The 22,473-nt window shown below is 38.7% G+C and overlaps 1 protein-coding gene across 4 annotated transcripts in view; it reads left to right on the top strand.

The window, feature by feature from the left end:
* The window catches only part of LOC100336868 (complement factor H), an 80,724-nt gene that overhangs the window by 481 nt on the left and 57,770 nt on the right, over nt 1-22,473 (top strand). For all 4 annotated transcript variants that reach the window (XM_059875649.1, XM_002693875.7, XM_005216730.5 and 1 more), the window contains exons 2-3: nt 587-775; nt 1,201-1,377. In XM_059875649.1, coding sequence (XP_059731632.1) covers nt 587-775; nt 1,201-1,377 — 366 coding nt within the window. The remainder of the gene's footprint in view (nt 1-586; nt 776-1,200; nt 1,378-22,473) is intronic.

Here is a 22,473-nt window from a genome sequence, read left to right as displayed (position 1 = left end):
GGTTATTTTTATACTTTTACACATGGTGACTTTGCAGGTTCAAATCTCATTTTAAATATGTTCAGTTGACTGTATTGTGATTACAGCTTAATAGACCTATTGAAGGTCATTAACATCACTGTTAGTTTAAGGCTTTAAAAAATCCAGCTTGGGTACCAGATACATTTTCCTTTTACAAAATGTGGAATACAGTTTTAAATTCCAGTGTAATGCTGATACATTTAGAATTATTTTCAGAAAGAAATGGAAATGTTGACAACCTTGAAAAAAACTTGTCATTTTATTTTTAAACATAAGTTCTTTTCATTAGTTATCTATTTTTTACACAATAGTGTATGCATGTCAAGCTCAATCTCCCAATTCATCCCTCTACCCTTGGGCCCCTTTTTATCCATACATCCATTCTCTTCATTAGCAAAGAGTTCCTTGCATACTTCAATCATCTGAATTTTCTGTAACTTTTTTTTTCCTAGAAACCATAATGCAATGAGTGTAATTAACTGAACAAGGATATAATTCATAGATGAAATATTAATTCAAATTGTATACTGAGATAAAACATTATTTCTACTTTTGTTATTCCAAGGGAAACCTTGTAATTATCCAGTAATAAAACATGGACGGCTATATTATTCATACAGAGGATACTTTCCAGCACATGTAAATCAACAGTTTGTATATAACTGTGATCATTATTTTGTGCCTCCTTCACAACGTTCCTGGGACCACCTGACTTGCACAGCAGAAGGATGGTCTCCAGAAGAACCATGCCTCAGTAATAAACCTCTTTAAGTTTATATGCATAATCTTTGAAAGAGTAAAAAGACAAAAGTTGACAAGTGAGTACAGTTAAGTGTTATGTAACAACAGTAAGGCCAAGGGATGAGTTCTATGAGCAAAAAATCCAATAGAACTTCCCTTTACTAGAAACTTTTCATGTAAATCCTGTGAGAGATACAGAGACTTTACAAGAATATGTGCATCATTTATACATATTTTATTCATAAAACTAAAGACAAATAATATGGAATGTTATCTTTTTCATTTTCCAGAAATGTGGTACTAGCTTCCATTTTTATTGTTGCATGTTAAATTTTAATACTAATGTATTCTTATGTAAATTCTATAAGGTTAATCTTTAATGTACTATTTTCCCAAATTTATGTTGTATTTCTTTCATATTAATTTTATGATCCTAAGGACAATGTATTTTCAATTATTTGGAAAATGGACATACCCCACATCCTGAAGAAAAATATTTACAGGGTGAAACTGTAAGAGTTCGCTGCTATGAAGGCTACAGTCTTCAAAATGATCAGAACACAATGACCTGCACAGAGAGTGGCTGGTCTCCTCCTCCCAGATGCATCCGTGTCAGTGAGTAAACTGGGCTGAAATCCCATGTGTTCATAATTTTCTAAGACTCAGCTGTATTATCCACTTCAAAAGTTTATATCAGATTCTTGTTTTGCCAAAGGACCTATTTAATTTTATTGTTTACAAATGTCTATGAGTGTACCTATAGACTTCTTGATAAGTATATAACAAAATACATGTACCTATTGATAGACAGTAGTCAAGAAAAGAGGAAAAGAAGAAACCTGTAATAACAGAGTGAGGTCAGAAAAATGGCAGGAGTCTCACTGTCTCTCCTGATATAAACACAGACTTTGACCATCATTTGTGGATAACGATGGTATCTTTGTGGGGTCCAGGAGTCTAGCAGAGACATGACAGCATGCTGCTAGAGCACTAAGATTCAAGGCTGGACACCTCACAGAGGGTTAGAGAAGTAGCCTCATATTGCCCCTGAAGTGGCCCTGCTTAGTGCCAAGACAGACCCCTCAGCACAGGATTTTACCTGTGGGGAAAATAAGAGCGTGTGAGCAAGGGCGGCGTCCTCATCTTCCATCACACTTCTCTCTCCCCTTATCCAGGACACTGGGGTCACCTGCATGGCTGGGATGGGGAGAGGCCAGGAGCACAGCATCCAGGGCTAGAATTCTTCAAGGAACATGGGTCCTACTGACCATGTGGAGATCCCACCAGGGAGCCCCAAACCATTGCAGATGCCGTTGCTTGTGGTTCTGCGCACCCCTGGGACCCTCATCTCATCCACATCCCCTCCCCAGGTCCAGCTCCCTGTGTAAGTCCCCATGGTTGCATCTAGACCTTTGCAGATGGCCCGTGGTAGATCTAGAAGCCAATCTGTCCCCATGGGTCTGTGAGAAAGCACAGGAATGTAAGCATTTGGCATTGCCCCAGGGAAGCAGTCAGGAAACTGTCAGCACAGAGACTGTCTTTGCTGCGTTGACAGATGCATATGAGCTTCAGAATTCTCTCCTAGGAGGAATTGAGTACATGGGGCAGGTGTCTCCTTAAAAAATGTCTGAAAAATCTCAAAATCCTTATCAATGTGACAGTGTACTTCCCTCCCCAGGTCAGTCTGTAAAAACTGGAGGGAGTGACTGCTTCTTTAAATGCAAACACAGCAACTTGAGACTTCAAGGGACACAGACATCAAAGGACTAAAATGTTAACAAAGAAACACAATAGTTTTTCAGTTACTGACCCCAAATAACAGATATGGACGATTTGTCTGATAAGTAACTCAAAGTAATTGCTTAAGAATTTCATTGAGATAGAAGAAAACAGTGGAGAAGGAAATGGCAACCCACTCCAGTATTCTTGCCTGGGAAATCCCATGGACAGAGGAGCCTGGACGGCTACAGTCCATTGAGTCTCAAATAGTCAGACACAACTGTAGTGACTTAGCATGCAAACATGCAATCCTTTATATTAAGAGTAATTATTGATAGATAAGGATGTATTAATATTATCTTTTTTATTTTACAGGATGTTTTGTAGTTTCCTAATTATTTCCTTCCTCTGATGGCTTGCCTCTTTGAATTCATGATTTTTGTTATAGTAGTATGCATTTAATAAACTTTTTTTTTTACCATTTGTGAATCTAGTATGGATTCTTGCTTTATGTAAAGCAAGAATTTACATAAAACACCTTACAGAGAGAGCAGTGTATTTTATGCTGACAATATATGAACATCAACCACATATTAAATCTCCTTCTTTTTACCCTTCTCCATTTTATCTTTTTGATGTCATGATTTACCTCTTTTTATAGTGAGTACTTAATTAAAAAATAATTGTAGATATAGTAATTTTTATATTCCTGTATTTTAACTCTTAAATAGTTAAGTGTTTAACATTCCATATCAAGGTACTGCAGTGTTCTGAATGTGAATGTGCACTTAAGTTTACCAGTGTACTAGGTATTTTCATGGAATGAATTAGCATTCTTTTACTTAATCTTCAATAATTCCTTTTAATGTTTCAGTAATGAAGGTCTGTGTGCCTACTCAGTTACCTCAGCTGTGTCTGACTCTTTGGGACCCTGTGGGCAGCCTGGTCCCGCCAGGCTCCTCCCTACATGGGGTTCTCCAAGCAAGAGTATTGGAGTGGGTTGTCATGCCCTCTTCAAGGAAGGTCTAATTGTTTTCTGTTTCCTCAATATTTGTTGGTCTGGTGAAATCTTTATATTCTTTTCTTTTCTGAATGATATTTTCAAGTATTCTTCTTTGGCAGTTTTTTCTTTCAACACTTGGAATATATCATCCCACTTTCTCCTGGCCTAGTAGGTTTCTGCTGAGAGATTTGCTAAGATCCAAATGAAGGCTCCTTAGTAAATTTCTAAGTTTTTGTTTTGTTAGCTTGTTTATTTTTTCTTCATGCTGCTTGAAGGCTTCTCTATTTTTCTTTGATTTTTGCAACTTTATTATAAATGCGTGTTGTAGAGGATTTTTTAAGTTGATTTGGTCACCTGTAAGCTTCCTGAACTTAGATATTCAAATATGATCTTTGATTTGGGGAGTTCTCAGACATTACTCCTTAAATATATTTTCTGCCTCATCTCCTTTTCTGCTCCTGGAACTTCAATAATTTGCAAATCAGTTCTGTTTTCAATGTAGCATAGATCATGTAGCCTTTCTTTGTTCTTTTACATTATTTTGTTTTTAATTTTGTTTTAATTTTGTTTTTAATCTCCCTGGACAGGATAACTTTGATATATCATCTATCTGACAGATTCTTCTACCTTTTTGACTCTGTGGTTGATGCTCTTTAATGAATTATTTCATTTCATCCTGGAACCTTCAGCACCAGAGTTTCTGTTTTTTTATGATCTGTATATTTTTATTAAACTGCTTGTTTTGTCCATTGTTTATTGTTTTCCTGCTTTTGTTCAAGTATCTTACTGTATTTTCTATAACACACCAAGTTATTTAAAGTGGCTATCTTGAATTCTTCACTGGATAAATCACACATCGCCAATTGGATATGAATACTGAAGATTTTTATACTTTGTTGCTGTCATGATACTTTGAGTTCATGTTCCTTGAAGTTTTGTGGTGCTGTTTTTCTAATTAAAGTTCCAGTCTCCTTTGGGTGAGAGACAACTTCCTTCAACCCTGCTAGAGACTCCGCAACTATTTCAGATCTTCTATAGTGGCACCTGCTGACACTTCTCATCCCTGTTTTGTCAGAATTTCTGTGCTTCTATGTCTTGTCTAGATAAATTAGCGCACCAGAAATGGTACTGACAGCCTGTCCTTTGTTTTCCCCAAAGTAGCACTACATCTTTTTTTAATTTTTTTTTTACTTTAATTTTTTTTTTTTATTTTAAATGGAGGCTAATTACTTTACAATATTGTAGTGGTTCTTGCCATACAATGACATGAATCAACCATGGGCATACATGTGTTCCCCATCCTGAACCCCCCTACCACCTCCCTCCCCATCCCATCCCTCAGGGATATTTCAGTGCACCAGCCCTGAGCACCCTGTCTCATGCATCGAACCTGGACTGGCAATCTGCTTCACATATGATATTATCCATGTTTCAGTGCTACTAATCTTGTGTTCCTATTCTGGGCCACAGATTTAAGCCAAATTTCAGTGCAAGCTCACTGGTGGTCTGTCAAAGTTTGCTCTTCCCTCTGAGTCAGTTGTAACCACAGGGATCTGGCCACAGGATGTGAATGAAGCAGACAGAGGTGCTCTTGTCAATACCTGGAGTTTCACAGAAGGACTTAGCTCCATGCATGAATTTTTAAGATAGGCTTTCCAGGACTCCTGGAGTGCAGCTGAGAGGGAATTGCGATGGTTCATGAGCCACTGTAGGCATCACAGTCAAGACAGAGATCTGTCTGCCTTTTACCTCATGCATGCATGAGCGAGCCTCCTCCTGGGTCCATTGGCATATGGAATTTCAGGGGTGGATGGTTGTTTATTTTATATTTATTTATTTTTAATAGAAGTATACTTACTTTATAGTATTATGTTGGGTTCTACCGAAAATCAACAAGAATCAGCCATAGATTTACCCATGTCCCCTCCCACATGAATATCCCTCCCAGCTCCCTGCCCATCCCACCCTTCTAGGTTGTTACTGAGCTCTGGTTTGAGTTCCCTGAGTCATACAGCAAATTCCCATTGACTGTCTATTTTACATATGGTAGTTTAAGTTTGCATGCTAACCCTCTCCATACATCCCACCCTCTACTTCCTCCCTGCCAGCCATGTCCATAAGTCTGTTCTCAGTGTCTGTGTCTCTATTGCTGCTGTGCAAATAGGTTATCAGTACAATATTTCTAGATTTCATGTATATGTGTTAGTATACGATATTTGCTTTTCTCTTTCTGACTTACTTCACTCTGTATACTAGGCTCTATGTTCATCCACCTCTTTAGGACTGACTCAAGTGCATTCCTTTTTATGACTGAGTAATATCCCACTGTATATATGCAGCACAGCTTCTTTATCTATTAATCTGTGGACATCTATGTTGCTTCCATGTCCTAGATGTTGTAAATGGAACTGCAGTGAACATTGGGGTACATGTGTCTTTTTCAATTTTGGTTTCCTCAGGGTATATACATAGGAGTGGGATTGGTGGGTCATATAGTGATTTTACTCCTGGCTTTGTAAGTACTCTCCATTTTGTTCTTTAGAGTGGCTATATCAATTTACATTCCCACTAACAGTGCAAGAGTGTTCCCTTTTCTCCACACCTTCTCCAGCATTTATTGTTTGTAGACTTTTTGACGATGGTCATCCTGACTGGTGTGAAGTGGTATCTCATTGCAGTTTTGATTTGCATTTCTCTAATAGTGATATTGAAATATATTTATGTGTTTATTCACCATTTTAGGTCTTTAGACAAATGTCTGTTTAGGTCTTTTTCCCATTTTTTGATTGGATTATTTGTTTTTCTGGTATTGATTTGTATGAGCTGCTTGTATCTTTTGGAAATTAATCCTTTGTCAGTTGTTTCATTTGCTATTATTTTTTTCTCTTTCTGAGCATTGTCTTTTCACCTTATTCAAGTTTCCTTTGCTGTGGAGAAGGTTTTAAGTTTAACTATGTCCCACTTGATTATCTTTGTTTTTATTCCACTACTCTAGGAGGTGGGTCATAGAGGATCTTGCTATGATTTATGACATAGGGTGTTCTGCCTGTGTTTTCCATCCATTTTGAGTTTATCTTTGTGTATGGTGTTAGAAAGTAGTCTAATTTCATTCTTTTCCATGTAGCTGTCAAGTTTTCCCAGCAGCACTTATGAAAGCACTCTATTTGCCCCATGGTATATTCTTGCCTCCTTTGTCAAACATAAGTTTTTCATAGGTGTATGGGTTAATCTCTGGGCTTTCTATCTTGTTCCATTGGCCTATATTTCTGTTGTTCTGCCAGTACCATACTGTCTGGATAACTATAGCTTTGTAGTCAGTCTGAGGTCAAGAAGGTTGATTCCTCTAGTTCTATTTTTCTTTCTCAAGATTGCTTTGGCTATTCAGGTCTTTTGTGTTTCCATATGAATTGTGACTTTTTCTTCTAGTTCTGTGAAAAATAACATTGGTATTTTGATACAGATTGCATTGAATCTGCAGATTATATTTGGTAGTATAGTCATTTTCATAATGTTGATTCTTCTAACCCAGGAACATGGAATATCTCTCCATCTATTTATGTTGTCTTTGATTTCTTTCCTCAACGTCTTGTACTTTTCTGTATACAGCTCTTATGTCTCCTTAGGTTTTTTCCCTAGGCATTTGATTCTTTTTGGTGCAATGGTAAATTAAGATACCTTAATTTCTCTTTCTGATGTTTCATTTTTAGTACAGAGGAATGCAAGTGATTTCTGTGTATTCATTTTGTATGCTGTCAGTTTGCTAAATTCACTGATTACCTCTAGTAATTTTCTGAACATATCTTTAGGGTTTTCTATGTATAGTATCGTCTGTCTGCAAACAATGAGAGTTTTGCTTCTTCTTTTCCAATCTGGATTCCTTTTATTTCTTTTTCTTCTCTGCTGTAGCTAGGGCTTCCAAACAATGTCGACTAATCGTGGTGAGTGTGGGCACCCTTTTCTTTTCCTCATCTCACAGGGAATGCTTTCAGTTTTTCACCTTTGAGAATAATGTTTGCTCTGGGTTTCTCATATATGGCCTTTATTATGTTGAGGTAGGTTACTTCTTTGCTCATTTTTTGAAGAGTATTTATCATAAATGGGTACTGAAATTTTTCAAAAGCTTTTTCTGCCTCTGTTGAGATGACCATATGGTTTTATCTTGCAATTTGTTAATATGGTATATCACATTGATGGATATACACAAGTATATTGAAGAATGCTTGCATCCTTGGGATTAACCCAACTTGATCATAGTGTGCTATCTTTTTAATGTATTTTTGAATTCTGTTTGCTAGAGCTTTGTTGAGGATTTTTCCATCTATTTTCATCAATGATATTGGCCTGTACTTTTCTTTTCCGTGTTGTCTTTGTCTGGTTTTGGTATTAGGGTTATTATGGCTTTGTAGAATGAGTTTGGAAGTGTTCCTTCCTCTGCAGGTTTTTGAAAGAGTTTGATAAGAATAGGCATTAGCTCTTCTCTAAATATTTGAGAGAATTCACCTGTGAAACTATCTGGCTTTGTGCTTCAGTTTTTTGGGAGTTTTTAAAATCACATTTTCAATTTCAGTGCATGTAATTGGCTTGTTAATAATTTCTATTTCTTCCTGGTTCAGTCTTGGTAGATTGCACTTTTCTAAGAATACTCCATTTCTTTCAGGTTGTCCATTTTATTAGCATATACTTGCTCATAGTAGCCCCTTGTGATCCTTTGTATTTCTGTGTTGTCCGTTACCCTCTCCTTTCTCGTTCCTAATTTTGTTGCTTTGATTATTCTCCCATTTTTTCTTGATGGATTTTACTAATTGACAATTTTGTTTATCTTCTCAAAGAAGTACCTTTCAGTTTTATTAATCTTTACTAATGTTTCTTCACTTCTTTTTCATTTATTTCTGATCTGATCTGTAGGATTTCTTTCCTTCTACTAACTTTGGTTTTTTTTCTTTTTATGTCCTTCTTTATCCAGTTGTTTTAGGTGTAAAGTTAGGTTGTCTGATGTTTTTCTTTTCTTTTTTCTTTTTTTTTTTTTTGCTATAAACTTCCCTCTTAGAATTGTTTTGTTGCATCCCATAGGTTTTGAGTTGTCATGTTTTCATTGTCATTTGTTTCAAGAATTCTTTGATTTCCCTTTTGATTTCTTCACTTACCTGTTCATTATGTAAAAGCATATTGTTTAATCTCCAAGTGTTTGTGTTTTTTACTGTCATTGACATCTAGTCTCATAGTATTGTGGTCATAGAAAAATGCTTCATAGAACTTCAATTTTTAATAATTTACTGAGGTTTGATTTTTGGCCCCAATATAGTCTATCCTGGAAAATGTTCCAAGCACACTTGAGAAGAAAGTGTATTCTTTTGGAATTGTGTGGAAAATGCTGAATATATCAATTAAGTCCCTTTGGTCTAATGATTCATTTAAGGTTTGTGTTTCCTTATTGAGATCTTTCCTGATGGCTCAGAGGTTAAAGCGTCTGCCTGCAATGTGGGAGACCTGGGTTTGATCCTTATTAATTTTCTGTTTTGATGATCTGCCCATTGGTGTAACTGGGGTGTTAACATCCCTTACCGTGATTGTGTTGCTGTCAATTTCCCTTTTTACGTTTGTTAGTATTTGCCTTATGTACTGAGGTGCTTCTGTGCTGGGTGCATAGATGTTTAGAATTTTGTCTTCTTTTGGGATTGATCCCTTGATCATTATGTAATGTCCCTTCTTATTTTAAAGTTAATTTTGTCAGAAATGAGAATTGCCACTCCAATTCCTTTTGATTTCCATGTGCATGGAATATGTTTTCCATCCTTTTACTTTCAGTCTGTATGTGTTTCTAGGTCTGAAGTGGGTCTCTTGTAGACAGCCTATATATGGGTCTTGTTGTCTATCCATTCAGCCAATCTGTGTCTTTTGGTTGGAGAGTTTAATCCATTTACATTTAAAGTAATTATTTATATATTACTATTAACATTTCACTATTATAATATAATATAATGGTGTATGTTCCTATAGCATTTTTAAAATTAATTTATTTTAATTGGAGGCTAATTAATTGACAATATTGTAGTGGTTTTTGCCATACGTTGACATGAATCAGCCATGGGTGTACATGTGTCTCCCATCCCACCTCCCTCCCCATTCAATCCCTCAAAGTCAGCCCAGTGCTCTGGCCCTGAGCCCCTTGTCTCATGCATCCAACCTGGACTGGCAATCTTTTTCACATATTATAATATACATGTTTCAATGCTATTCTCTTAAATCATTGCACCCTTGATTCTCCTACAGAGTTCAAAAGTCTGTTGTTTACATCCTGTCTCTTTCACTGTCTCACATATAGGGTCATCATTAACATCTTTCTAAATTCCACATATATGCCTTAATATACTGTACTGGTGTTTTCTTTCTGACTTACTTCACTCTGTATGCTGCTGCTGCTAAGTTGCTTCAGTCATGTCCGACTCTGTGTGACCCCATAGATGGCGGCCCACCAGGCTCCCCCATCCCTGGGATTCTCCAGGCAAGAACACTGGAGTGGGTTGCCATTTCCTTCTCCAATGCATGAAAGTGAAAAGTGAAAATGAAGTCACTCAGTCGTGTCCGACTCTTAGTGACCCCATGGACTGAAGCCTACCAGGCTCCTCCGTCCATGGGATTTTCCAGGCAACTGGAGTGGGATGTCATTGCCTTCTCCATCACTGTGTATAATAGGCTCTATTTTCATCCACCTCATTAGAACTGATTCAAATGCATTTTTAATCGCTGAGTAGTATTCCATTGTGTATACATATTACAGCTTTCTTATCCATTAATTTGCCAATGGGCATATATGTTGCTTTCATGTCTTAGCTATTTCAAATAGTGCTATGATGAACATTGGGGTACACGTGTTTCTTTCAATTCTGGATTCTTCAGTGTGTATGACCAGCAGTGGGATTGCTGGATCATATGGCAGTTCCATTTCCAGTTTTTTAAGGAATCTCTACCTGGTTCTCCATAGTGGCTGTACTAGTTTATATTTCCACAAACAGTGTAAGAAGGTTCCCTTTTTTCCATATTCTCCAGCATTTACTGTTTGTAGACTTTTTGATAGCAGCCTTTCTGACCAGCATGAGATGGTACCTCATTGTGATTTTAATTTGCATTTCTCTGATAATGAGTAATGTTGAACATCTTTTCATGTGTTTTTTAGCCATCTGTATGTCTTTTTGGAGAAATGTCTGTTAGTTCTTTGGCCCATTTTTTGATTGAGTCATTTATTTTTCTGTAAATTGATCTTCATGAGCTGGTTGTATAGTTTGGAGAATAATTCCTTGTCAGTTGCTTCGTTTGCTATTATGTTCTCCCATTCTGAAGGCTGTCTTTTCACCTTACTTATAGTTTCCTTGGAGAAGGCAATGGCACCCCACTCCAGTACTCTTGCCTAGAAAACCCTATGGACAGAGGAGCCTGGTAGGCTGCAGTCCATGGGGTCGCTAAGAGTCGGATACGACTGAGCGACTTCACTTTCACTTTTCACTTTCATGCATTGGAGAAGGAAATGGCAACCCATTCCAGTGTTTTTGCCTGGAGAATCCCAGGGACAAGGGAGCCTGGTGGGCTGTCATCTATGGGGTCACACAGAGTCAGACACGACTGAAGTGACTTAACAGTAGAAGCAGCATAGTTTCCTTTGTTATGCAAAAGCTTTTAAGTTTAATTAGGTCCCATTTGTTTATGTTTGCTTCTATTTCCATTACTCTGGGAGGTGAGTCATAGGAGATCTTGCTGTGATTTATGTCCAGAGTGTGTTTTGCCCATGTTTTCCTCTAGGAGTTTTATAGTTTCTGGTCTTACATTTAGATCTTTAATCCATTTTGAGTTTATTTTTGTGTATGGTGTTAGAAAGTGTTCTGGTTTCATTCTTTTACAAGTGGTAGACCAGTTTTCCCAGCACCACTTGTTAAAGAGATTGTCTTTTCTCCATTGTATATTCTTGCCTCCTTTGTGAAAGATAAGGTTTCCATAGGTGTGTGGGTTTATCTCTGGGCTTTCTATCTTGTTCCATTGATCTATATTTTTGGCATTGTGCCAGTACCATGCTATCTTATTGACTGTAGCTTTGTAATATAGTCTGAAGCCAGGTAGGTTGATTCCTCCAGTTCCATTCTTATTTCTCAAGATTGCTTTGGCTATTCGAGATTTTTTTGTATTTCCATACAAATTGTGAGTTTATTTATTCTAGTTCTCTGAAAAATGCCATTAGTAGCTTGATAGGAATTGCATTGAATCGATAGATTGCTTTTTGTAGTATACTCATTTTGTATACTACTATATACTTCTGATCCATGAACATGGTATATTTCTACATCTATTTGTGTTCTTTGGGTTTTTCATCAATGTTTTATAGTTTTCTATATACAGGTCTTTTGTTTCTTTAGGAAGATTTATTCCTATTTTATTCTTTTCATTGCACTAGTGAATGGAATTGTTTCCTTAATTTCACTTTCTGTTTTCTTAGTTAGTGTATAGGAATGCAAGGGATTTCTGTGTGTTAATTTTATATCCTTCAACTTTACTATATTCATTGACTAGCTCTAGTAATTTTCTGGTAGACTCTTTAGGGTTTTCTATGTAGAGGATCATGTCATCTGCAAACACTGAGAGTTTTACTACTTTTTCCTGATCTGGATTCCATTTATTTCTGTTTTCTCTTCTGATTTCTGTGGCTAAAACCTCCAAAATTATGTTGAATATAGTAGTGAGAGTGGGCACCTTTCTCTTCTTCCTGACTTTAGGGAAAATACTTTCAATTTTCACCATTGAGGGTAATGTTTGCTGTGGGTTTATCATATATGGCCTTTATTATTCTGAGTTATGTTCCTTCTATGCATAGCTTCTGGAGGTTTTTTTTTATCATAAATTGATGTTGAATTTTGTCCAAAGATTTCTCTGCATATATTGAGATAATCATATGGTTTTTATCTTTTAATTTGTTAATGTGATGTATCACCTTGATTGATTCGTGAAAATTGAAGAATCCTTGCATCCCTGGGATAAAGCCCACTTGGTCATGATGTATGATTTTTTTAATATGTGGTTTGATTTTATTTCCTAGAATTTTTTTAAGGATTTTTGCATCTATGTTCATCAGTGATATTGGTCTGTGGTTTTCATTTTTTGTGGCATCTTTGTCTGGTTTCGGTATTAGGGTGATGGTGGCCTCATAGAATGAGTTTGGCAATTTACCTTCCTCTGCAATTTTCTGGAAGAGTTTGAGTAGGATAGGTGTTAGGTCTTCTCTAAATTTTTGGTAGAATTCGGCTGTGAAGCCATCTGGTCCTGGGTCTTTTGTTTACTGGAAGATTACTGATTACAGTTTCGTTCCCATGCTTGTGATGGGTCTGTTAAGATTTTATCTTCATTCCTGGTTCAGTTTTGGAAGGTTAGACTTTTTTAAGAATTCGTCCATTTCTTTCAAGTGGTCCATTTTAGTGTCATAAAGTTGCTGATAGTAATCTCTTCTGATCCTTAGTATTTCTGTGTTGTCTGTTGTGATTTCTCCATTTTCACTTCTAATATTACTGATTTGATTCTCCTCCCTTTGTTTCTTGACGAGTCTGGCTAATGGTTTTTCTATTTTATTTATCTTCTCAAAGAACCAGCTTTTAGTTTTGTTGATTTTTGCTGCAGTCTCCTTTGTTTCTTTTTAATTACTTCTGCCCTAATTTTTATGAGTTATTTCCTTCTACTAACCCTGGGGTTCTTCATTTCTTCTTTTTCTAGTTGCTTTAGGTATACAGTTAGGTTATTCATTGGATTTTTCTCTTGTTTCTTGAGGTAGGCTTGTAATGCTATGAACCTTCCTCTTAGCACTGCTTTTACTGAATCCCTTAGGTTTTGTGTTGTCATGTTTTCATTTTCATTCATTTCTATGCATATTTTGACTTCTTTTTTTACTTCTTCCATGATTTGTTGGTTATTCAGAAGCATGTTGTTTAGCCTCCATATATTTATATTTTTAATAGTTTTTTTTTTTTTTTTTCCCCCTGAAGTTGACATCTATGCTTACTGCATTGGGATCAGAAAAGATGCTTGGAATGATTTCAATTTTTTGAATTTACCAAGGCTAGATGTATGGCCCAGTATGTGATCTATCCTGTAGAAAGTTCCATGTGCTCTTGAGAAAAGATGAAATGCATTGTTTGGGGGTGAAATGTCATATAGATGTTCATAGGTCTAACTAGTCCATTGTATCATTTATGATTTGTGTTTCCTCGCTAATTTTCTCTTTAGTTGATCTAACCATAGGTGTGAGTGGGATATTAAAGTCTCCCACTATTATTGTGTTACTGTTAATTTCCCCTTTCACAATTGTTAGCATTTGCCTTACATATTGTGGTCTGCCTATGTTGGGTGCACATATATTTATAATTGTTATATCTTCTTCTTGGATTGATCCTTTGACCACGTCCTTCTTTGTCATTTTTCATGGCCTTTACTTCAAAATCTATCTTATTTGATATGAGTATTGCTACTCCTGCTCTTTTTGGTCTGCATTTGCTTGAAATATATTTTTCCAGCACTCTACTTTCAGTCTGTATGTGTCCCTTGTTTTGAGGTGGGTCCCTTGTAAACAGCATATATAGGGGTCTTGTTTTTTTATCCATTCAGCCAGTCTTTGTCTTTTGGTTGGGGCATTCAACCCATTTCAGGTAATTATTGTTAAGTGTGATCCGGTTGCCGTTTATTTTGTTGTTCGGGATTCAAGTTTATAAACCTTTATAGCTTCCTTTGTAGCTTAGTCAGGAAAGAATCTGGCTGCAGTGCAGGAGACCTGGGTTTGATCCCTGGTTTGGGAAGGTCCCCTGGAGAAGGAAATGACAACCCACTCCAGTATCCTTACCTGGGAAATTTCATGGACAGAGGAGCCTGGTGGGCTGCCGTCCATGGAGTCGCAAAGAGTAGGGCATGACTGAGTGACTAACACTTTCTTACTTATAAACCTTTTCTGTGTTTCCTGTCTAGAGAAGTTCCTTTATCATTTGTTGAAGAGCTGGTTTGGTGGTGCTGAATTCTCTCAGCTTTTGCTTGTCTGTAAAGCTTTTCATTTCCTCTGCATATTTGAATGAGATTCTTACTGGGTATAGTAATGTAGGTTGTAGGTTTTTCTCTTTCATCACTTTAAGTACATCCTGCCAATCCCTTCTGGCCTGAAGAATTTCTGTAGAAACATCAGCTGTTATTCTTATGGGAATCCCCTGTGTGTTATTTGTTGGTTTTCCCTTGTTGCTTTTAACATTTTCTCTTTGTGTTTGATCTTCATTAATTTGTTTAATATGTGTCTTGGGGTGTTTCACTTTGGGTTTATCCTGTTTTGGACCCTCTGGCTTTCTTGGACTTGGGTGGCTATTTCCTTCCATATTTTAGGGAAGTTTTCAAGTATTATCTCCTCAAGTATTTTCTCATGGCCTTTCTTTTTGTCTTCTTCTGGGACTCCTATGATTCAAATGTTGGGGTGTTTAACATTGTCCCAGAGATCTGTGATGTTGTCCTCATTTCTTTTAATTCTTTTTTCTTTTTTCCTCTCGGCTTCATTTATTTCCACCATTTATTTTCACCTCACTTATCTTATCTGCTGCTTCAGTTATTCTATTGTTGGTTCCCTTCAGAGTTCTTTTGATCTTATTTATTGCATTATTCATTATTGACTGACTCTTTTTTATCTCTTCTAGGTCCTTGTTAAACATTCTTGCATCTTCTCAATCCTCGTTTCTGGTCTATTTATCTGTAACTCCATTTTGTTTTCAAGATTTTGGATCATCTTTACTATCATTATTCTGAATTCTTTTCGAGATAGACTCCCTATCTCCACCTCTTTTGTATGATTTTTTGGGAATTTATCATGTTCCTTTACTGGATGAATATTTCTCTGCCTTTTCATTTTGTTTAGATTGTTCTTTTTGGGGTGGCCTTTCTGTATGCTGGAAGTTTGTCATTCCTCTTTATTGTGGAGGTTGCACCCTGTAGGTGTGGTTGGATGTGTGGCTTGTCAAGGTTTCCTGGTTATGGAAGCTTGCGTTCATGTTCTTGTGGGTGGAGCTGGATCTCTTCTCTCTGAGTGCAGTTAAGTGCCACGTAGTGAGTTTTTAGGTGTCTATGGGTTTGGTGTGCCTTTGGACAGCCTGTATATTGAAGCTCAGGGCTATGTTCCTGTGTTGCTGGAGAATTAGCATGATATGTCTTGCTCTGGAACTTGTTGGCTCTTGGGTGAAACTGTGTTTCAGTGTAGATATGCAGGGTTTTGGATGTGCTCTTGTCGATTAATGTTCCCTGGAATCAGGAGTTCTCTGGTGTTCTCAAGTTTTGGATTTAAGCCTCTTACCTCTGGCTTTTAGTCTTAATCTTACAGTAGCCTCATACAGCACTGCTGATAAAACATCTAGATAAATGGTGAAAAGAATCTCCACAGTGGGGGACACCCAGAAAGGTTCACAGAGTTACATGGAGAAGAGAAGAGGGAGGAGGAAGATAGGTGAAGAGGGGAATCAAAAGGGGAGAGAGCAGTCTAGCCAATAATCAATTCCTTATGTGCTGTCCACAGTCTGGAACACCCAGAGAGTTTCACAAAATTAAATAGAGAAGAGAAGAGGGAGAAGAGAGATAGAGGTGACCACGAGGAGAAGAGGGGCAGTCAAAAGGGGAGAGACCAATCTAGCCAGTAATCAGTTCCCTAAGTGTTCTCCACAGCCTGGAACACCCAGAGAGATTCAGAGTTAAGTAGAGAAGCATTGGGGAGGGAGGAGATAGAGGTGACCTGGGGGACAATACGGAGAGTTAAAAGGGAAGAGAGCAATCAAACCAGTAATCATACCCCTAAGTAAAAATGGGTACTGAAGATTAGATTCTTAAAGGTACACAATTGATAACAGATACCAAAAATCAAAGATTAAAAATTTAGAGTAGAGTAGCAGTAGTAGTAGTCCAAATTAAAAATTTAGACTCTGAAAAAATACAACATTAAAAATACAAAACCAATCACAAATTATAAAAAATACATATATGAAATTTGCTTTAAAAAATAAGGTCTTTTTTTGCAAGGTAACTGTACGTTATAAAAATGAAAATTTAAGGTGTAATATAGAACTGAAAATTTTAAAACAAATGATAACATTAAAAATATATCTAGGAATTTCTCTGGAGAAGTTGAGGGCAGTGTGGGGTCAGTTCAGTTTCAGATAGTTCCTTGTTCCAACTTATACTTCTTTTCAAGGTCTCTAGGCCCCCTCCAGTGCTTAGTCAATGCTAACTACAGGGTTTCAGTCTGTTGTGCCTGTCACTTTGAGAGCAGTTCCCTGTTACTTGTTTGTTTTGGCTTCCTCTGTTTGCAAGTCTCTTCAGTGTCTAATTTCTGCCCTGACGCAAGGGAGTGAAGGTGGTCACTTATTTAGGCTCACTTGTTCAGTCGTGCTGTGGGGAGGGAGGAATACTGCAAACAAATATCACTGGCATGTGTGGGGAGTGCTCACAGTGTATGGACCACACTGGGTTTCCCTAGCTCATGGTGGCTGTGCTAGGGAAACCTGTCTACACTGCTCAGACTCCAGGTTGCTTTGAGGGGAACTTTCCAAAGCGGGCCCTATGTTGCATGCACTTCCCAGGTCTAAGCTGCTCAGGTTCAGGTTCTCCACAAAGGCATAGACTTGGCTGGGCCTGCGTTTTTTGCCCTTCCCATGTCCGAGGAGCTCAGGCAACCAGGTCTTGGCAAGCACACTGTCCCGGTTGTGCAGTGAGTCTTATCACCTCTCTGGTCCCACTCACTCAGTTTACTGGATGCGCCACCAGAGCGCCGTCTCAGGTGTGTCGATGTGTCTCCTCTGGGGAGCTGATCTCAGGTTGCAACCCTCCTGGCAGATGTCAACTGTCCAATATCCCAGGAAGACATGGTTAGCAAATGGGAGCCTGTTCCCAGTTTGGTGGAGGATGCCATCTCTGGGGCTAAAGTTGCCCCTCGCCTTCCAGCTCTGGCTGTCGCCTGCCTGTCTCTCTGCCTCCTGTGGGGGCGAGGAGCCGGTCAGCAGCCTGGAGCTCTCCTTTGGCATTCGCTCAATCCTTTGTTCTGTGAGCGGGCCAGGATGTGGCTTAGGTTAGAGCTTTTCTTTCTCTCTCTCTCTCTTTTTTTCCCTCTCTCTGTCTGTCCCACAGTTTGGGTTGCTATTTCACGTTAGCTCCCTCAGATTGTACTCAGGGCATTCAGGACTGGCCCTTAACCCTAAGCAATGCAACGGTGCCTCCCCCACTTGCTGGTGGCAGACATGAGCATCTGAGCTATTTCTCCTCTTGGAGTTTTGGTTAAGGCACATATTCTGTGTGTGTGTGTGTGTGTGTGTGTGTGTGTGTGTGTGTGTGTGTGTGTGTTTCCCCTCCCTGTTATGTTGCCCTCTTCCTGGTGGCTCAGTGGTTAAAGCATCTGGCCACACTGTGGGAGACCTGGGTTCAATCCCTGGGTAAGGAAGATCCCCTGGAGAAGGAAATGACAACCCACTCCAGTATTCTTGCCTGGAAAATTCCATGGATGGAGGACCCTGGTAGGCTACAATTCATAGGGTAGCAAAGAGGCAGACACAACTGAGCGACTTCACTTTCTTTCTTTCTTTCACTTTATGTTGCCCTCTGAGATTCCAAAACTTCCCACAGACCCACTGGTAAGAGGGTTTCCTAGTGTTTGGAAACTTCTCCCCTTTCACGACTCCCTCCCCAGGACGGGTCTCTGTCCCTAACTCTTTTGTCTCTCTTGTTGGCTTTTATATTTTGTCCTACCTCCTTTGGAAGAGAATGGGCTACCTTTCTGGGTGCCTTTCTGCCAGTGTTCAGAAGTTGTTTTGGGGAAGTTGCTCAGCATTCAAATGACCTTTTGATGAATTTGTGGGGTAAAAGTGATCTCCCCGTCCTATTTCTCCTCCATCTTAAGACCACCCCCACTTAGCATTTTCTTAATTGTTTTGTTTTATTTTGTAGGTCTTTCCTTTGTCTTATGCTTATTGCCTATATGTCTCTTTAATATATTTTGTAAAGCTAGTTTGGTGGTGCTAAATTCTCTTAACTACTGTTTGTCTGTAAAGGTTTTAATTTTCCATCAATTTTGAATGAAATCCTTGCCAGGTAAAGCAATCTCGCTTGTAGATTTCCCCCTTTCAGTACTTTAAATATATCCTGCCATTCCTTTCTGGCCTGTAGGATTTCTGCTGAAACATCAGCAGTTAATTGAATGGCTTTTCCCTTGTGTGTTACTTGCTGCTTTTCCCTTGCTGCTTTTAATATTCTTTCCTTGTGTTTAATCTCTGTTGGTTAGTATGTGTCTTGACGTGTTTCTGCTTGGATTAATCCTGTATTGGACTCTCTGTGCTTCTTGAACTTGATTGACTATTTCCTTTCCTATGCTGGGAAGGTTTTCAATTATAGTATCTTCAAAAAAATTCTCAGTGCCTTTCTGTTTCTCTTCTTCCTCTGGGACCTCTATAACTCAAATGTTGGTATGTTTAATACTGTCCCAGAGGTCTCTGAAGCTCTCCTCAATTATTTTCATTCTTTTTCCTTTACTCTGCTCATCAGCAACTATTTCAACCATTCTATCTTCCAGCTCACTGTTCCATTCTTCTGCTTCAGTTAATCTATTATCATTTCCTTCTAGAGTATTTTTAATTTCAGTAATTGTGTTATTCATCTTTGTTTGTTTATTCTTTATTTCTTCTATATTCTTGGTAATTGTGTTAATTTTGTTGATTGCTTCTTGGTATTTTATACATTCTATTTTCAAGGTTTTGGAACATCTTGACCATCATTATTCTGAATTTTTTTGCAGGTATTTGAACTATTTCCTCTTAGGGTTTTTTTTTTGTTTTTTTTTTTTTTTTTTGGTCTTGTGTGCTTCTAGTTTGTTCCTTCATTTGAGCAATATTTTTTTACCTTTTCTTTTTTTCATTATTACATTTGATGTCTCCTTTTCTCAGGCTTTCAGGTCGAATTCCTTCTTCCTTTTAGTTTCTGCCCTTGCTGTGTAAGGTTGTGCCAGTGGTTTGTGTAGGCTTCTTTTGGGTGTGACTTTTGTTTGTACTCTGGTGAAAGGAGGTAAATTCTTGGTTTGTTTGTTTGTTTCCCTCTGATGGGCAGGGCTGTATGAGGTGGCAATCATGTTTACTGATGACTGGGTTTGTATTTTTATCTTTTTGTTTTTTGGGTGTGGCATCCTACACTGGGTGCTGCTGGCAGTTGGGTCATGCCAGATGTAGACAAGCAGAGGCCTTTATGGGAGTTCTCACTAATAAATACTCCCTGGGCTTAGGAGTTTTATGGCAGTCTAGAGTCTTGTCAGCGCTCCCACTTCAAAGGTTCTGGGTCTGATCTCTGGCCAAGGAAGTGAGATTCCACAGGTGGTTTGTAATGGCATTAAAGGGGATAAAACAAACACACTAAAACAAGAAACGAACTACAAATCTCAGACAAATGGCAGATACAAAATCAGGAAAGTACTAACAAAAAAATGGGAAACATACACACACATATACACACATAAACAAAACCAAAATAGTGAAAAAAAAAATAATAAAAGTAGAAGAGATTGATCCAGTGAGCAAAGGAAAGTAAGAATGATATCAACTAGTTATTAACAAATCTGACTAAAAGCATAAACTGGAAAACAAAAACAAAGCCATATGTCAACAGGGGAATAAAACAACTAAAGCAAAACAGACTAATAAACATAATGAGGAAAAGCGAGAAAAGGAAAAAAATAAAGAAAGGCTAGAGAAGCAAATTTAAATAGAGGTAGATAAAGAAGTTTTACATATATTAAAGAAAAACAACAACAGAAAAAAAATAAGAAAAGCAAGCAAAATAATATATGTGGAAAAATAGTGATAATATATATTGTTTTAAAGCTTTGAAAATTAAAGAGGAAAACAACCCTCAAAACCACAAAAGCCCTTTCTAGGGGACTTGCATCCCTCTCTGGTGTATCTACAGCTGTGGCAAAGATAGTCTGTGTGATCCTCATTCCATTCAGACTCTCACTGGTCAGCTGCTTCACTTTCCAACAGTCTCAGTGCTTCAGCTCTGTCGCAAATATTTGCCCTCCTATGCAGCTCTGTCCCTGCTTCAGGCAGAAGTATTTAAAGGAAATTAAATGTGTGGTTAAAAAATTTTCTCAAAAGTGTAAATAGATTTAATTGTAGTATTAAAATCAACAGCTACAACAACAGAGAGCAAAAAACAAGTAAAAATTTAAAAAACCCAGTAGCAACTACTGAATAAATTAAAATTTAAGAATAATAAATATTTTTCTTGGATCAGCTGTCAGCATCCTTTTCCTCAATGTGAGTCACAGTCCACCTCACCTCCCTAGGATGCCCTCCAGTTCTGGGCTGGTCTCTTACCTGTTGTGGCCACAGCCCAGACTCTAATCTGGTCCTACTCTTTCATGTTCTTGCTCTCATGTCTATGTCTTCCAGTGCTAGTGTGTTTTCTTTTGCAGGAACTCTCACTGTCGTTTATATATTCCATAGATACAAAGTCTTCCAGGTGATCATGTGGATTCAATCTTCAGCTTGTACCACTGGTGGGAATGTTTGGTTCTATTCCTTAGACACCTGCCCCTGGATTTCACTTGTGGTTTTATCTCCACCTTTGCATGTGAGTCGTCCACAGGAGTTTACTCCTGAGGTTCCCCTGGAGGACTTGGGTGTGCCCCAGGGAGGACCGAATGTGGAGGTGGTGCAGTTGTTTGGATTGCAGGAGCCCTGGAAGTACCAGGTGTTAAGGGGAGCCACTGGGTAGGACAGCAGGAAATATGGTGCATTTAGGGTTTTTGTAGCCTCTGGTTGCTCTGTCCTTGTGGGATTGAGCTAGGGAGTGACACAGGAGCTTGGATAATGGAGACCATGGCAACGCCGGATACATAGCTGTGGCTACTGTCACAGGAGGTATGTGACTATTAGGGATTTTTTCTAGCTTCTGAAAGCTCTGCACAGTGAGGATTGAGCATGGAGGTGACACAGCTGCTTGAATTATGGGAACCCTGGCAGTGCCAAGAGTGCAGGGAAACCAACTGTCTCAGCTGCAGAAAGCGATAGTCCTATTAGAATCGTTTCCTAGCTTCTGGCATCTGGCCATCAGAGGGCCTCCTTGGCTGGTCCTTCTCTGTTGCTCGACCCCTTCAGGAGCTTACAGACCCCCCACTTGGGGTCATTGTCTGTTGTTCATCACATCAGGACTTAAAGATCACCCTGGCTGGGGTCCTTCTTTGTTGCTTTGCACGTCAGGTCCTTAAAGGGCCACCCTCTCTGTGTTGTTTCAGCTGTCTGGTGCTGATATGTGCAGAGAAAGGCTATAGAGATGGCTCCATTCTCTGTGTGTTACTCAGCAGTATCACGCTGCCTCCAGGTTAGCTGGCTTTCCTTCATAAGCAACTCCCACTGCGCTCTCCTCTCTCAGGTTCCTTCACACCATCTCCCTTCAGTCAACAGTAGACCTTGCCATGGGATTGCTTTCCAATCTCTATGTTCCGGCTCCAACCTTAAACCCTTTCTAGGGGACTTGCATCCCTGTCTGGTGTATCTACAGCTGTGGCAAAGATAGTCTGTGTGATCCTCATTCCATTCAGACTCTCACTGGTCAGCTGCTTCACTTTCCAACAGTCTTAGTGCTCCAGCTCTGTCACAAATATTTGCCCTCCTGTGCAGCTCTGTCCCTGCTTCAGTTCCCAACCCCAGATGCAGATCCACTTCTACTTGCTCTCTTCTTTTTTTGCCCTCCTTCCTTTGTCCTGCTGAGTGTTGCCTGGTTCTATATATTCTTTTCCAGTAGTCAGGTTCTCAGCTGGTGTTCTGCAAGATCTTCTGTGTCTGGAGGTATATTCGTGATGTATCCATGGAGAGAGATGCACTCCACGTGCACCTACTCTTCTGCCATCATGGATCTCAGTGTATGGTATAGAGCCCACACCTCACTCCAAGTCAGGATTGCTGTGGGTG

Source organism: Bos taurus, chromosome 16 (genome assembly GCF_002263795.3).
Source record: "Bos taurus isolate L1 Dominette 01449 registration number 42190680 breed Hereford chromosome 16, ARS-UCD2.0, whole genome shotgun sequence".
NCBI classification, from domain to species: Eukaryota; Metazoa; Chordata; class Mammalia; order Artiodactyla; family Bovidae; genus Bos; species Bos taurus.
Note: the sequence above shows the minus strand (reverse complement) of the source record. Positions and strands in the feature narration are given on the sequence as shown.